At 37.0% G+C, this 14,517-nt stretch overlaps 1 protein-coding gene across 1 annotated transcript in view; it reads right to left on the reverse strand.

Annotated features, from left to right (window-relative positions):
• ATP2B1 (ATPase plasma membrane Ca2+ transporting 1) overlaps nucleotides 1–14,517 on the reverse strand; it is a 133,080-nt gene that overhangs the window by 70,250 nt on the left and 48,313 nt on the right. Inside the window, exon 2 of the mRNA XM_082636013.1 lies at nucleotides 4,846–5,271. Coding sequence (XP_082492139.1) covers nucleotides 4,846–5,053 — 208 coding nt within the window. The 5' untranslated portion in view covers nucleotides 5,054–5,271. The remainder of the gene's footprint in view (nucleotides 1–4,845; nucleotides 5,272–14,517) is intronic.

The raw sequence follows: 14,517 nt of genomic DNA on the forward strand, positions 1-14,517 counted from the left end.
GTTAAAATATATTTCCATGTGTGAATGTCAATTTTATTGTCTTACATCATGAAGACATGGTCAAAGCACACCATTACCAACAACCTTACTACTAGCAAGTGCAAATATAAACTGCCATCTGAAACATTATGGAAACATTAGTCAGCCAGGGACAATTGCTGTTGACTCTACCCTGCTTCCTACCACACACTACTTTTGCTTCTCTCTACCACTGTTTCGTTATTTCCTTTGTTTTTTTGTTCTCGTCTACCTAATTTTAGCAACTACCACTTAAAAAGCTTGGTGTCTCATTTGCTTTCCTGCCCTTTACAAATCCATAAAGTCATGCCTCTTACAGAGTACCATTCAGTACCTATCTTTAATTTTTATGAATTCATTTTTATCCTTTGCTTGATACAGTACTATGAATAATAAATGATACCAAGGGCTGAGATTTGCATTCTGTAAATCTTATTAGAGAGTCTATTCTACCATCCAATATAAAATATAATATAGATAACATAGGAACACATTAAAATGGGAAAGATACCAAAAGCTAGGGTAACAATAAAAAGATCAAGAAATATGGTTTAGAACAGGACTATGAAGGTTAATGTAGGGAAACAATGATACAGAAGAACAAAACTGTAATGGCAGTTTTATACAGTTAGGATATTAGAAGATTATTCTGCCATGAAAGTACATTCTTGGATTCTGAGGACTATAAGATAGGTGCTTGCTAACACATAAAACCAAAAATATGAAGCAATAAATCTCATTCCAGTTAACCTTGAAATTTACAGTTCTAGTTCTTTAAAGAGTAAAAATAATTAATCAGAACCACTAGGAAGTTTTTAATATGAAAATTACATCTGGCTCAAAACACTTCCTATTGATCAGTACACGTACAGTATGCTTAACATCAAGTTAAAGCACTGCTCTGCCAGAAAACAAGCAATAAATTAGCAGGCCAAATGAGGAAGCACACAAGTACAACTTCCTGAGGAGGGCATATTTTAAAGACCAACTAATAAACAGAATCTTAAATCCCCATTTTTTTTTTCATCATGTAATTCCTGCCATCAAAACAATACTATTGTGGGCTTCCCTGGTGGTGCAGTGTTTGAGAGTCTGCCTGCCAATGCAGGGGACACGTGTTCGTGCCCCGGTCCGGGAAGATCCCACATGCCACGGAGCGGCTGGGCCCGTGAGCCATGGCCGCTGAGCCTGCGCGTCTGAAGCCTGTGCTCCACAACGGGAGAGGCCACAACAGTGAGAGGCCCGCGTGACGAGAGAATACAGGTACTTCTTTCTCAGTCTCTCAACTCTTTTGCAAGCTGAATGAGATGAACTTTTATAACACGAAGTACACTACGGTAGTTAAAAGCATATCCTCTGTCTAGGTTTGAATCCCTCCTCTGGACTTATGAGCTGTGAGACTTCAACTAAGTTGCTTAACCTTTTTGTGCTGTGGGTTCTTTGGCTGTAAAACAGGATAAGGTTGTTGTGAGGATAAAGTAAGTTGATATAAATTTATAAGTACTAACTACCAATTTGGCACAAAAAGCGTTATCTAAGCTTTACTTATTATTGTTGTTGTTGTTAAGAAACATCTTTAATTGTTCATCCAGACTTTAGAGCAATCTAATATCTACATCCCAAATATTTCTGATTTCCCTTCTCCACTCATTTTTCTCTTAGGCATATATCACTAACACACTACACATCTCATATGTCTTGTGAACTTGTCTTCCCCATGTAAAAATAAGGAAGGCAGTTTTGTTTTATTCATGGATGTATGCCCAGAGCCTAGGTAAGTGCCAACAAGATAGGAGATACCCAATAAACACAATATCTCAGTAATTCTAAAACACACACATTCTTACATTTTATTAACATCTCTGAAATTGGGATGTAATTTAATTATACACTTACGATTATCTTACAGTTAAAACTAACACATTCTTTTTTTTAGGGGGTATATAAAACATATGACTATCATTAACCTAGACCTGATGAAAGACTGTGTCAATGAATGAATGAATGAAAGAACTAAAGTGACAGATAAACTTCAGTTTTACCTAACCAAAATTCCTGTACTTTAAAGAATCATTGTTATCTCACTTTCCCTGACTATAAGCAGATTATACTTAAAAAAAGGCTACTTATTGTCTAGATCATTTTACTTGGGCATAAAAACTCCTAGCTGATTATTCCCAGGGATGAGTCATTTGTTACCATTTGCCTAGTTAATCAGTGACAAAATATTCATTAGCTTCTGAGTGAATTATTTCTAAATTAAACTAGAACTATTCCTTTGGAAATAACATTTTTGTGAAAGCTGCTATTGTTTTTATCTATTCTTATGACGACTGTAAACACAAATATAATGCTTACAATGGCTTTTTCACATTCTTTAAAAGAATATTTCAAAATGACAAACTATATATATATAAACAGTGAGACAAAAGTTTGTACAAATTTTGACAAAAATTAAATTCACAATACTAGGAAGAAGACGAGCAAGAATCTTCTAAGAATAAAAGATGGGGAAAATGGCATACACTTGTTTAATAGCACAAAGCAGCAACAATACACACAAAATTTTGAGTGTTGAGTGAATATTTCTAGAGATTGTCCACAACTTCCACCATGTCGTAAAAGAGGTACATAACCATCCCCTGCCTAAATCTTAAAAACTACTGTACTAGGTACAAAGTTTCCGTTAATTTAATAAACTTCACTAATTAAACCAAAATCAATATAAGGAGAACTGCCCAAAATAACAACACAAAAGAAACTGCAGTGCAAACTAAAGAGAAATAATGTCCATTAAAAATGAACAAATAATGTCCATTAAAAATGAAATGGAAGGGTTTTTAGTTAATCAGAAGTTTTGTCTTCTCATAACTAACAGCAGGGAAACACAAAGACATGGTTGAGGGAAGCGCAGATATGTGCAGATTTCAAAGTGAAGTTCAATATCGGGTTTTTTAAAATTAATTAATTAATTATTTATTTTTGCTGCGTTGGGTCTTTGTTGCTGCGCGCGGGCTTTCTATAGTTGTGGTGGGCGGGGGCTACTCTTTGTTGAGGCATGCGGGCTTCTCATTGCGGTGGCTTCTCTTGTTGCGGAGCACGGGCTCTAGGCACGCGGGCTTCAGTAGTTGCAGCATGAGGGCTCAGTAGTTGCGGCGCACGGGCTTAGTTGCTCCCTGGCATGTGGGATATTCCCGGACCAGGGCTCAAACCCGTGTCCCCTGCATGGGCAGGCGGGTTCTTAACCACTGCACCGCCAGGGAAGCCCCAATATCGATTTTATGAACAAACGATGTTGTTATAAATATTGAGGGTTTTTAATGTTAACATATCCTATCAATTTGGTGATAATGAAACATCCAAAATTAGGTTTTAGATTAAATGTAGTATGTACATATGGTTGAATTAATGAATCTACCAATTGAGAATAGCAACTTAATGTACAAATCGCTAAAGTTATATGAAGTTAGCTAACATTTTAAAGTAGATTTGCATACTGAACAAACTCCAAAGTTTGTCAAATTACATCTATTAAAAGCTCCATGGGTCTGTTCCTGATTCACTCAATTTAAGCAGCAGGGGTCCAGCTCTTAAAATGGTGCAGCATATTTAATGTATAACTGAGAAGTCCATGTTTCTAGTGGTTCTGACTTGAGGAAAAGATCCAGACAATCTGGAAGACTTTACAGGAAAAAGAATATACTCCAACTGATCTGAGGAAGCCCTTTTAGGATATATGTGAATACTGACATTAGCTTCCTCAAGACCATGCTACCTCAGAAAAATTAAAGTAACTACCTACCATTAAAACAATGAGCAATTCACATAGAATTACATAAAGGTTTTAAAGAATCTTTTAGTGTGATTTAAAATTCTTTAACAACTTTGGAAATAACTTTTTGCTATTACTTTAAAATTTATCACAAGTAGTGGCATGGCATAAGATGTTTCAGGAAAAATGTTAAGAAAAACACTGAAGCACAATTTTTCTAGAATTGGCTTTGGAATATATACTAATATCTTTTAAAATTTAGCAGTAATAATTTCCCTTCCTTACTAAAATAAATTGTAATCACCAAACATTCATCCTCATGTATCCTTCCCCCCTCCTTTGCAATTGGAAATCCCTTTTGGAAACTTCCTAACCTTACTTTTATATTCAACATGATCAATGTATAAAATAAAAGATTATCCCTTCAAACTATTTCAAAGACCATAACGCAATGAAGTCATAATGAACGTTTCTGTTTTTCACAAAGAAATTTACTACAGATCAAGAATTATGAAACCAAAGATTTCTTTGAACACAGGGAAACTGAATATAATTCGAAGATTGAAAACTATTTTTAATCAAAGGAAATGTCCACTAAATTAAAAATTGCCATCTAATCTACTCCATTTGCTCTGGTACCTTCTGAACTAATTGTTAAAGTTTAGGTTAAGAAAAAAAAAAAAAAACTTGGTCAGCTACTGGCAGTGAAAGCTATTTTAAGCCGCCTGGCAAAATGAAGGATAGTGAGCAGGGTTTAGTTCCACTGAATCCCCTGGGAACTACCAAGCCTGATTCCAGCTCAAGTGGAAAGACAATCATGCTATCGTAAACAAGCAGCAATATGTGCGACAGTACAAAATACTTCCTCCCACCAACTTAAAATATGTAAATTAATTTGCAACACTTTTTTTGATCTAAAGTTACTTTATACCAATCTTTAATGCCACGAAAAATATGGCATAATCAAACAACAGCCAAGACAATCTAAGCATGCTTATTTATGAGCCAATTACAGAACTCGCCAAAGTACTAAAAACGAATGTAATGAAACTCACCTTCATTGGGAGATGTTTTTAACCTGGCGCAAATTCCATAGACATCTCCATAGCTTTCCTGTATTTTTCGTAATGCATCTGTAGACCTGAGCTCCATGAGAGCCCGCAGCTCTGCGGGTGTAATTCCAAAGTCTCCATCATGATTAGCTTCCTTCAAGGAGTTTTTTACGCCACCATATGCAACCGAGTTGTTTGCCATGTCGCCCATTACAAGTATAATTTAACAGGAGGAAAATGTTTCCCAAAAGACTCTAATTTTCACTTGATATATATCCAAGATGAAAATCTTTTAAATATGAAAATCTTTCTTAAAACAAACACTCATTGTATGACTTTGTAAAGGAGCATCAGCAGCATTTCCCAGAGAAGTATCTTGACCTTTGGCCCATGACTAGTTTCTTCCTATCAGTCATGAGACGTACACATCTGTAAGAAGAAAATATTTAAAATTAGTAAAATCCACGAGAGTATTATGCATATAAGCATACTTTCTAAGTGTCAACAGGTAGCTAATCAAAGTATATCATTTAATTGCAAAAATATTTTTTACTGTAGTTTCATGCCCTTAAAATATTTCGTATGATAAAAAGTGAAAGTATAACTTCTAAATAAACTTGTATATCAAGAGACATTAACTTTCACCATTATTAAATGAAACTGTATTTCACATAACTGTTAGGGATTATTAATAGTTATCATTAAGCACTACGTTAGTTGCTTTAAACTCATTCTCTCATTTAATCATCACAATTTAATCCCATGAGGTGTTATTGCTCCTTACTCTATGGAGAATAAGCCTCAGAGAAATTGAGGGGTTTCTACACAGCTCACAGATGCCTGATATGAATGAGTTGGGATGCCTCTAAGCCCATGTTCCTTCAAATACACTACCCTGTCTCTCCAAACCTTTCATATGGGAGAGTCCCCAAAAGGGCAAAAAGCACAATGAACTTCTCATATGTTCTCCTGCAACTCTCCTTGGCCACTCTGTGATGTCAGCAACTTTTGGCTTCCTGAAACTATCTTTCACATGTTTCACATTTTTCAACTGATTTCTGTCACATGTCACCGTCTCAGGTCTTCGTTGACTCTCCATCTAAAGAAATTCTCTACCCCTTAGTCACTCTTTACTGTTACTCTATTTTATTTTCTTTGCTGGCCCTCAGTATTATCTGAAATTATCTTGCTCATTTATTTACTTATTTGTTGTCTCCCTCCACCTACAATACTAGTTCTGCATACAGGGCATGGGTTGGTCCATTTCTATATCCTGAGAACCCAGAACTGTGCCAGACCCATGGTAGACATTCAATAAGCATTTCAAGAATGAATGAATGCATTATTTTAATTTTCTTCACAATTCTTGGTTGAATCTGCAAACGTGGAACCCACAGATAGAGGGCCGACAGTAAGGGACGTGAGCATCCGCAGATTTTGGTATCCTGTAGGGGCTTGGGTGGGTGGGGGGTTTTGTCCTAGAACCAATCTCCTGTCAATACCAAGGGACAAATGTACTTTTAAGTTCTCCTCTTACTCTAAACCACCTAAAAATGAGCTCTCAACTCTTCCTTCTCAATATATGTCCTTTAAAGTATGACCTCAAAGTTAACATGCCCAACAATGGATGCATCTTATTCCCTAATTAGAAAGTTCCTTTCCCAACTACCATTATCTTAATCATCTGGGCTTGAGATCTTAAAAAATCTTTGATTCTGTCCACCCCAGCTTTCAGTGAACTGAGTTCAATTAACTCTTCCTTTGAAAAGCCTCTTCTACAGATCCCCTTTTCTTCCTGATCTTCGAGTCTCCCTACACAAATTATAATCACTACCCCCTAGAGTTTCTCTCTCATTCTATTATCTCCTACAACAAATCCCTTCTACATTTCGCTGCTACAGTTAGTCTTTTAAACAGTTATCATGCCCCTATATCTAAACCTATAGGATGAAAACACAGTTTTATTGTTCATATCTGTTTGGCATTCAAGCCTAAGCTCTATTTTACCTATTCAACCTCTCTCACTCCCCAAAATATCCCATATTTAATAAATGCTTAATGATGAGGAACTAGAAAAGATTACTTGCAAGTACAATTAATATCCAGCTATGAAACTGTTATGGGGATGTTTGCAAATCATGGTATGTGGTTAAATATCCATCAAAATTGCCTAGAGGACTTGTTAAAATACAAATTGCTGGGCCCCACTTCCAGGGTTTCAGTAGGATAAGGGTGGGCTCCAGATTTTGCTTTCCTAACAAATTCTCAGGTGATACTGATGTTATAGTTCAGAGAGTACAATGTGAGAACCACTGAACAGGAGAACAGGCTAAAAACTGAATTTATACCAGCTGGTTGAGGATGGCTAGGGGAGGGAAAGTTTGCTTGCCTTGGCTTAAATTTACAAGGATGTGATAGTTATGAACTCTGTAAGACATTTTCTTTCATTGCCTGCTTCCTCCACTTCACAAATCCTTCTGCTTGCCCAATTATTACTAATTTTACTCATCTCCTAGGCAAAGTGGGTTCCTACTCACACATCAATTATTATAATAACCCAACTTCAAAAACTGAAGAGGGTGGTTATTTGATACTCTCTGAGTTTTCATACCCCAAATTTCTTGGTATCTGTACATCACACCAACCCTAAAATAAATTATTATTATTTACTGAAGAGATAAAATAATTAAGATTCATTAGTCTATGTGTTGGAGGCATGTATGTCATCATTCCTCTGGTTTCCACAAAGAGGAATTTTCCTCAACAGTTTCTGACCTCCTACCCCACCCATTACCACTGAAGTGAAATGAGCTGCTTGACAGATTTTCGGAGAACAACTAGACATACATAGCTTCCTCACCTCCCTGTGTCCTTTGTGAGCCCGATGTCTGCAGAACTCATCCATTCTGGTCTGAGTTATTAGGGGCAGACCCCCAGGTAAAAAAGCCTATTGTTCAAAGTGCCAGGGGGTGGGGCACGGATAAATAACTGTTTAGTTCTGGATTCAATATTAGAACTTCACTGTTGTCACACAAAAACTTTCATTTCAGCTTTTGTCAGTAATAAAACTAATGTTTTTATTCCTATGTGCCAATATTTGTCTTTTCTCTTCACAGAATTCAAGCAGGAGAGAAGCGTGTTATTTATCGGGTGCCCTTACATTTCTCAACAATAAGGATACATAACAGAGCTAGGACCTGAAATCTCTGTTTGCAACTCAAAAGCCACGCTTCTTCTACTATAGTGTCTCTACTTTAAGTCTTCATGTTTATTAGGTTGAAATGGAAATTTTTGTAGGTTAAAAAAGAAACACCACCAAATGTACCAACTTATATAATAAAAACAGAATTCAATAGACATTATAGTGGATATTTGTTATCTGCCACATCAGCTCGTCCTTCTCCCCCATTTCTCAGCAATGGCCTCACTTTTTGTTTGGGGATCTGCCCTTCCCCAACTCTCAATGTGGTCCATCCCCATATCCAGACATTCCCCCGACCATAAGGATGATGGGTTCAGTAATGTGCATGTGACTCAACAAAGACCAATACATAGGTGACAACAAGGCATCTGCTGTGACTCTGGAACAGAGACGTGTTTCTTGTTACTGAACTTAAATCTGAGATGTGGAAAGCCTCTGAGAAAGGATCTAAAAGGGAGGGAGGGAGGGAGGGCATACGTCTGTCAGTGCTAGATCATTGGAGCCCCTTGGTCGATCAATGCCTGAAGTCTGTCCTATCCATGATCTTTTCATTAATTTTTCAATAAATTCCTTTTGGGGATTTTCTATGACTTTGCAACCCATAAGGCTTTGATAACCATGATTACCAACCATGTTCAGTCCCCCCACTGTTTAAAGAAAGAGAGGTCCAGGGAAAACCACCAAATGCAAACGAGCCGCTTTCCAGAAGTGGACTGCTTGAATTACTGATTACCTACAAATGATAAAGTGGGCTGTTGTCTCTTTCTAGATCATCTATAGCCTCTCCCCCTATTTTCCTCTCTGCCAACTCTTCACTCTTTTACCCACCTAACTAGTGAACTGACAAAAATGCCAAAGACAACAAACAAAAAAGTTTTGCTTTTCGTTTGTTAGCTACAACATGACAATCAAGAGACATGCTATTTGGGATTGAGGGACAACACAGTAGAACACCTACTTTGCTTCTCATCGTTCACTAAAAGATTCTGACCTTCCATTTGAAAAGTTAAAGAAGAAATGTTAAGTGGAAGCTCAGGCTCAACAAGAGGGAGATTTTAAGGAAAACACATACCTAACCTACACAGGCCTACATAATTTATCCCAGAATCCCGAGATGACGCCTCTGACCCAACCACTATTGATAATCTTTGAGGGAATACATAAAAAGACAGAGGTGGTCTAAGACTAGAGTGGGCCTAGGGGTAAGACAGGAATAAAGACACAGACCTACTAGAGAATAGACTTGAGGATATGGGGAGGGGGAAGGGTAAGCTGTGACAAAGCAAGAGAGAGGCATGGACATATATACACTACCAAATGTAAGGTAGATAGCTAGTGGGAAACAGCCGCATAACACAGGGAGATCAGCTCGGTGCTTTGTGACCGCCTGGAGGGGTGGGATAGGGAGGGTGGGAGGGAGGGAGACGCAAGAAGGAAGAGATATGGGAACGTATGTATATGTATAACTGATTCACTTTGTTATAAAGCAGAAACCAACACACCATTGTAAAGCAATTATACTCCAATAAAGATGTAAAAAAAAGACTAGAGTGGGGCAAAAATAGTTACAGTCTTCAAAAAGAAGAATAAGATGGATTCCAACCGACACATAAGCTTTACTGTGAATGGGCAGGCCCCCAAAAGAAAACAAAAGGATGACTATGGGGTCTTAGTACTGAGTGAAGCTCATAAAGAGACAGTTTTGTTAATATTACAATTCAATCCCTTCTTTCACAAGGTCACTTGACTTACAGATTGTGGAATGGTTGTATAGATATTATTTAGACTCAACAATGATAACAAAAATATCACACATTAGGAAAACTACAAGAAATATAGTAGAAGAGTTAAGTAAATTTGGGGATGAAATATGGAGTTGGATGAAATATGGAGCTCTAAAAATGATTATTAGGGACTTCCCTGGTGGCACGTAGTTAAGAATCCACCTACCAATGCAGGGGACACGGGTTCAAGCCTTGGTCCAGGAAGATCTCACAGGCCACGGAGCAACTAAGCCTGTGCTCCACAACTACTGAGCCTGCGCTCTACAGCCCACAAGCCACAACTACTGAGCCCGCGTGCCTCAACTACTGAAGCCTGTGCACCTAGAGTCCGTGCTCTGCAACAAGAGAAGCCACCACAATGAGAAGCCCGCGCACCGCAATGAAGACCCAACGCAGCCAAAAATAAATAAATAAATTAATTAATTTTAAAAATACAAATAAAAATGATTATTAATATTATATAGTAACACAAGATTCCTGCAGGCAAGAAAATATATGCTACTATAACTAAGTGTATTAGAATAAGAGGAACAACCTGAAAGATGTTTTTAAATGCATTACTGGGTTCCTAATTCCTGACTGTTCTTAACTTTTTAGTGATGTGAAAATATAGAAGTTATGTTTCTCCAATCTGTAGATGACTTGAAGCTAGGTAAGTCAGCAAGTATGTTAGATGACAGAATCGGAATCAGAGACAGGTGGGAATGGGAAGCTAACTTTAATTGGTATGAAAGTATAGTCTCCTACATTTAATTCCAAAAACATAACTGTACAAACACGACATACAAGAAATACAACAGTATATATTCAAAGACAAAGGTTCAGTTTACTCAAAGCTCTGAATGCCTTAGCTTGATGTTAATTAATGTAAGTGCTTTCCCCTCCCAAGCTGTCTTAGGCAGCAATGACAGAAGTGTAACAACTAACAAAGGGAGTTTAATAGACTGATTCTACTTTGCCTTGGACAAACACATCTAAATGTTACAGGATAATCTGTAAAACACAGACATGATAACAAATAACACACCTCCCTAAATGTCTGAATATATGTAAAACAGTGTGAAATTAGCCTGACACACAGTAAATCGTAAATACATGTTAGCTATTTTTACTATATTTCTAAACCTAGAGGAAAAGAGAATCCTGGTAACAGTCTAATATAAGTGAAGCTCTGCTATACAGATAAAGCACTGATGACTGAATACATCAAAAAGACTGGTGAACAAAAGAGAGGCACCAACTTTTATTTGTATTATAGACAACAGGCCTACCAGATTTCACATTCCTCAGGTCTAAATTACCATGAGAAACATAGTGTAAAAAATAATAAAGAGGGCTTCCCTGGTGGTGCAGTGGTTGAGAGTCCGCCTGCCGATGCAGGGGATACGGGTTCATGCCCCGGTCCGGGAAGATCCCACATGCTGCGGAGCGGCTGGGCCCATGAGACATGGCCACTGAGCCTGCGAGCCATGGCCGCTGAGCCTGCGCGTCCGGAGCCTGTGCTCCGCAACGGGAGAGGCCACAACAGTGACAGGCCCGCGTACCGCAAAATAAATAAATAAATAAATAAATAAAATAATAATAATAATAAAGAGAATGTTGAAGATGTCAGAAAATCAGTCAACAGAAGTAGTGGAAGAAATTCAGTCTAGGGGATGAATATTCCATGATAGCTATTTTCAAACATTTGAAATTAAAAAAAAATTTCATTGAAGTATTGTTGATTTATAGTGTTGTGTTAATTTCTGCTGTATAGCAAAATGATTCAGTTATACATATATTCTTTTTCATATTCGTTTCCATTATGGTTTATCACAGGATACTGAATATAGTTCCCTGTCCTATACAGTAGGACCTTGTTGTTTACCCATACTATATATAATAGTTTGCATCTGCTAATCCCAAACTTCCCATCCTTCCCTCCCCCACCCCCCTCCCCCTTGGCAACCACAAGCCTGTTCGCTATGTCTGTGAGTCTGTCTGCTTCATAGATAAGTTCATTTGTGTTGTATTTTAATTCCACATATAAGTGATAGCATAAAACGTTTGAAATTTTAGTGTAGAATAGTGACTAGATATATTCTGTGGAGTAGTGGAGGGCACAACTAGAATGAAATGAAAGAAAGTTACAGAGAGGCAGATTTTTGGCTGAGGCAGAACTCAGTAACAAGTTATCCCAAACTGGAATGGATCTATAACAGTTAATTTTATGTCCACGTGACTAGATCACAAGATGCTCAGACGTTTGGCTGAACATTATTTCTGGGTGTGCTTACAGGGGTGTTTCTGGATGACATTAGCATCTGAATGAGTAGACTAAGTCAAGCAGATTGCCCTTCACAATGTGGGTGGGCATCATCGAATCCACTGAGGGTCCAAACAAAACAAAGAGAAGAAATGGTAAGTCGTACCCACCCCTCCCTGCCTAACTGTCCAGTCTTCCTCTGCCCTCAGACTGGGAATTACCCACTGACTTCCCTGGTTCTCAGGACTTCAGACTGATCTAAAACACCAGCTTTCCTGGGTCTTTAGGTTGTAGATGGCAGACAGTGGGACTTCTCAGTCTCTGTAATTGCCTGAGCAAATTCCTCATAATAAATCACTATATGGATAGATTTCTTATTGGTTCTTTTTCTCTGGAGAACCCTGACCAATAAAGGGTCCCTCGGTCAGTTAGACTCCCTACGCTTGGAGTTGACAGAGCTATACTAAAAGAATGTATGGAAGAGAGTTCAATACTTGAAGACAGCCCATGCCCTTTTGGTGATGACTCTAGTCTTTAAAAATCCATTCCTGATTCAAAAGGTAACACCATAAGTCCTGATGCAATAAGCATGCTTTATACATGTACACAACTTCCTGTCCAGCACTCCATTCCCCATTGATCTTAAACTGTTCAGCTTTTAAAAATCAAGATTCCTTTTAGGCAAGATTACTTCAAAGAGAATATACCCCAGACAAGAAAACTTATCCTTTTTTTTTTTTTAATATAGTGTATGAAACATACCATCTAATTTGAAGATCTGTTAATTGTGTTCATAAGCTTAGGAAAGACATTTGATTAATTTCAACCCTGAATTTACACAAACTGGTTATAAATAAAAAGTAATTTACGTGTTAGAAACCAATCCTTTCATTTAAACTTTAATTAATCTCTTAAAGTGTCCTTTGAGTCAACTAAAGATTCCTAAGTAATCTTGACTTTTTTCAAATCACTCCCAATTTGGGATGAAATTTCAAAACTAGCAGAAAAAGTTATAGTCCTAAACCTTACTCTTTAATTTTCTAATGTTTATAGATTCGGTAACTACTTCAGTACATTAAGTTACTTCTGATTTCATACATTCTTTCCCAAGAAAATTCAAACAGTTCTCTTAAGGTAAAATAAAATATCTTCAAATTTTCATTCATATATTGAAATAATTTAAGTGTTAAGTCAAATTTCTATTTACTAGGCCTATTACGTGTCTCAGTAAATGTTTAAAAATAAAAAAATAGTATTTACAAAGGTTCTTAGTCCATGACTGGTTCTATGGGAACACAAATTATGGATCTGGGGTTTGGGGGGGAATCCTCTGAAGATAAAGGCAGCTTATTTTCATTCACTTAGAAAAATTGTAAAAGTTTCTAAATCAAAGTAAAATACCAACAATATACAAATTTTAAAAAGCCAGCATTCTGCTAAAAAATGATTACAAAGGAAAAAATCATAGACTTTGACAGCTAAAAGGGATATTGAAGATCAAATCCAATTGTTCATTTTACACCAGTTGAAACCAAACACTCATCATCATCTACTTCTGAAAAGAATAAAAGAAAGCAAGCATTAAATGCTCACAATAATCATTAAAAAGAAGAGTAAAAGATCAAAATTTAAATCATGGGATAAATCGTAACAACATACAGGTTTTAAGGAGGCTACTATGGGGAGATAACTAGCATTGTACTTCAAAATGGGTACTGACACCCTAGCTATTAGACACACCATTCGATTGACAAAAGGGTAAACGTTTTTGACTGCAGCCTTTCAAAAAAGAACACTCACAAAATCTCCACTTAGCTTTTTTTTAAACATAAAAGTTAATTCAAATTCCTCTGTAGACAAGTAGCTGTGAGAAGAGGGATAACATCTTTATAGCTGTTTCTCACTGTAGCTGCTATTGGCATGTTACTGACAGTGAGCACTAGCTCATACATTAAGAAATCCAGCCTCACCCAGCCCCACCAGATACTAGCAGTAACTCTCAGTCAGTGAAAAACCTGAAACTTGCCACCTTAAGTGTTCCCTGAGGGAGTCTGGACTGTATAACTATGCCTAAATTTAGGCCTGTTATACTGAACATTTATTTAAAGACAAAAACCATGCCTTATTTATCTCTGATCTTCATATCTTAAACAAGAGGTACTATGCTCTTTCAAACTTCCTTGCAGTCACCTTCTGCAGGAAAAAAAAATCTTATACCTAACTCATACCCTAAAATTTAGTCTTTAAAAACTTAAAGCAATTTTAATAAGAAATGACAAAAATGTACTGTAAATTACTGAATATATAAGTACTAGCATGTAATATCTGACTGTAACGGAGGAAAGAGCAGATGGTCTAATATCACACATAGCAAAGAGTAGACACCTCAAGATTGTGAGTGGTGGGAAGTTTCTTTTACCAAATTTTGTTATATTCAAATTATT

The sequence above is a fragment of the Mesoplodon mirus genome (assembly GCF_964341445.2).
Source record: "Mesoplodon mirus genome assembly, chromosome: 11".
NCBI lineage: Eukaryota > Metazoa > Chordata > Mammalia > Artiodactyla > Ziphiidae > Mesoplodon > Mesoplodon mirus.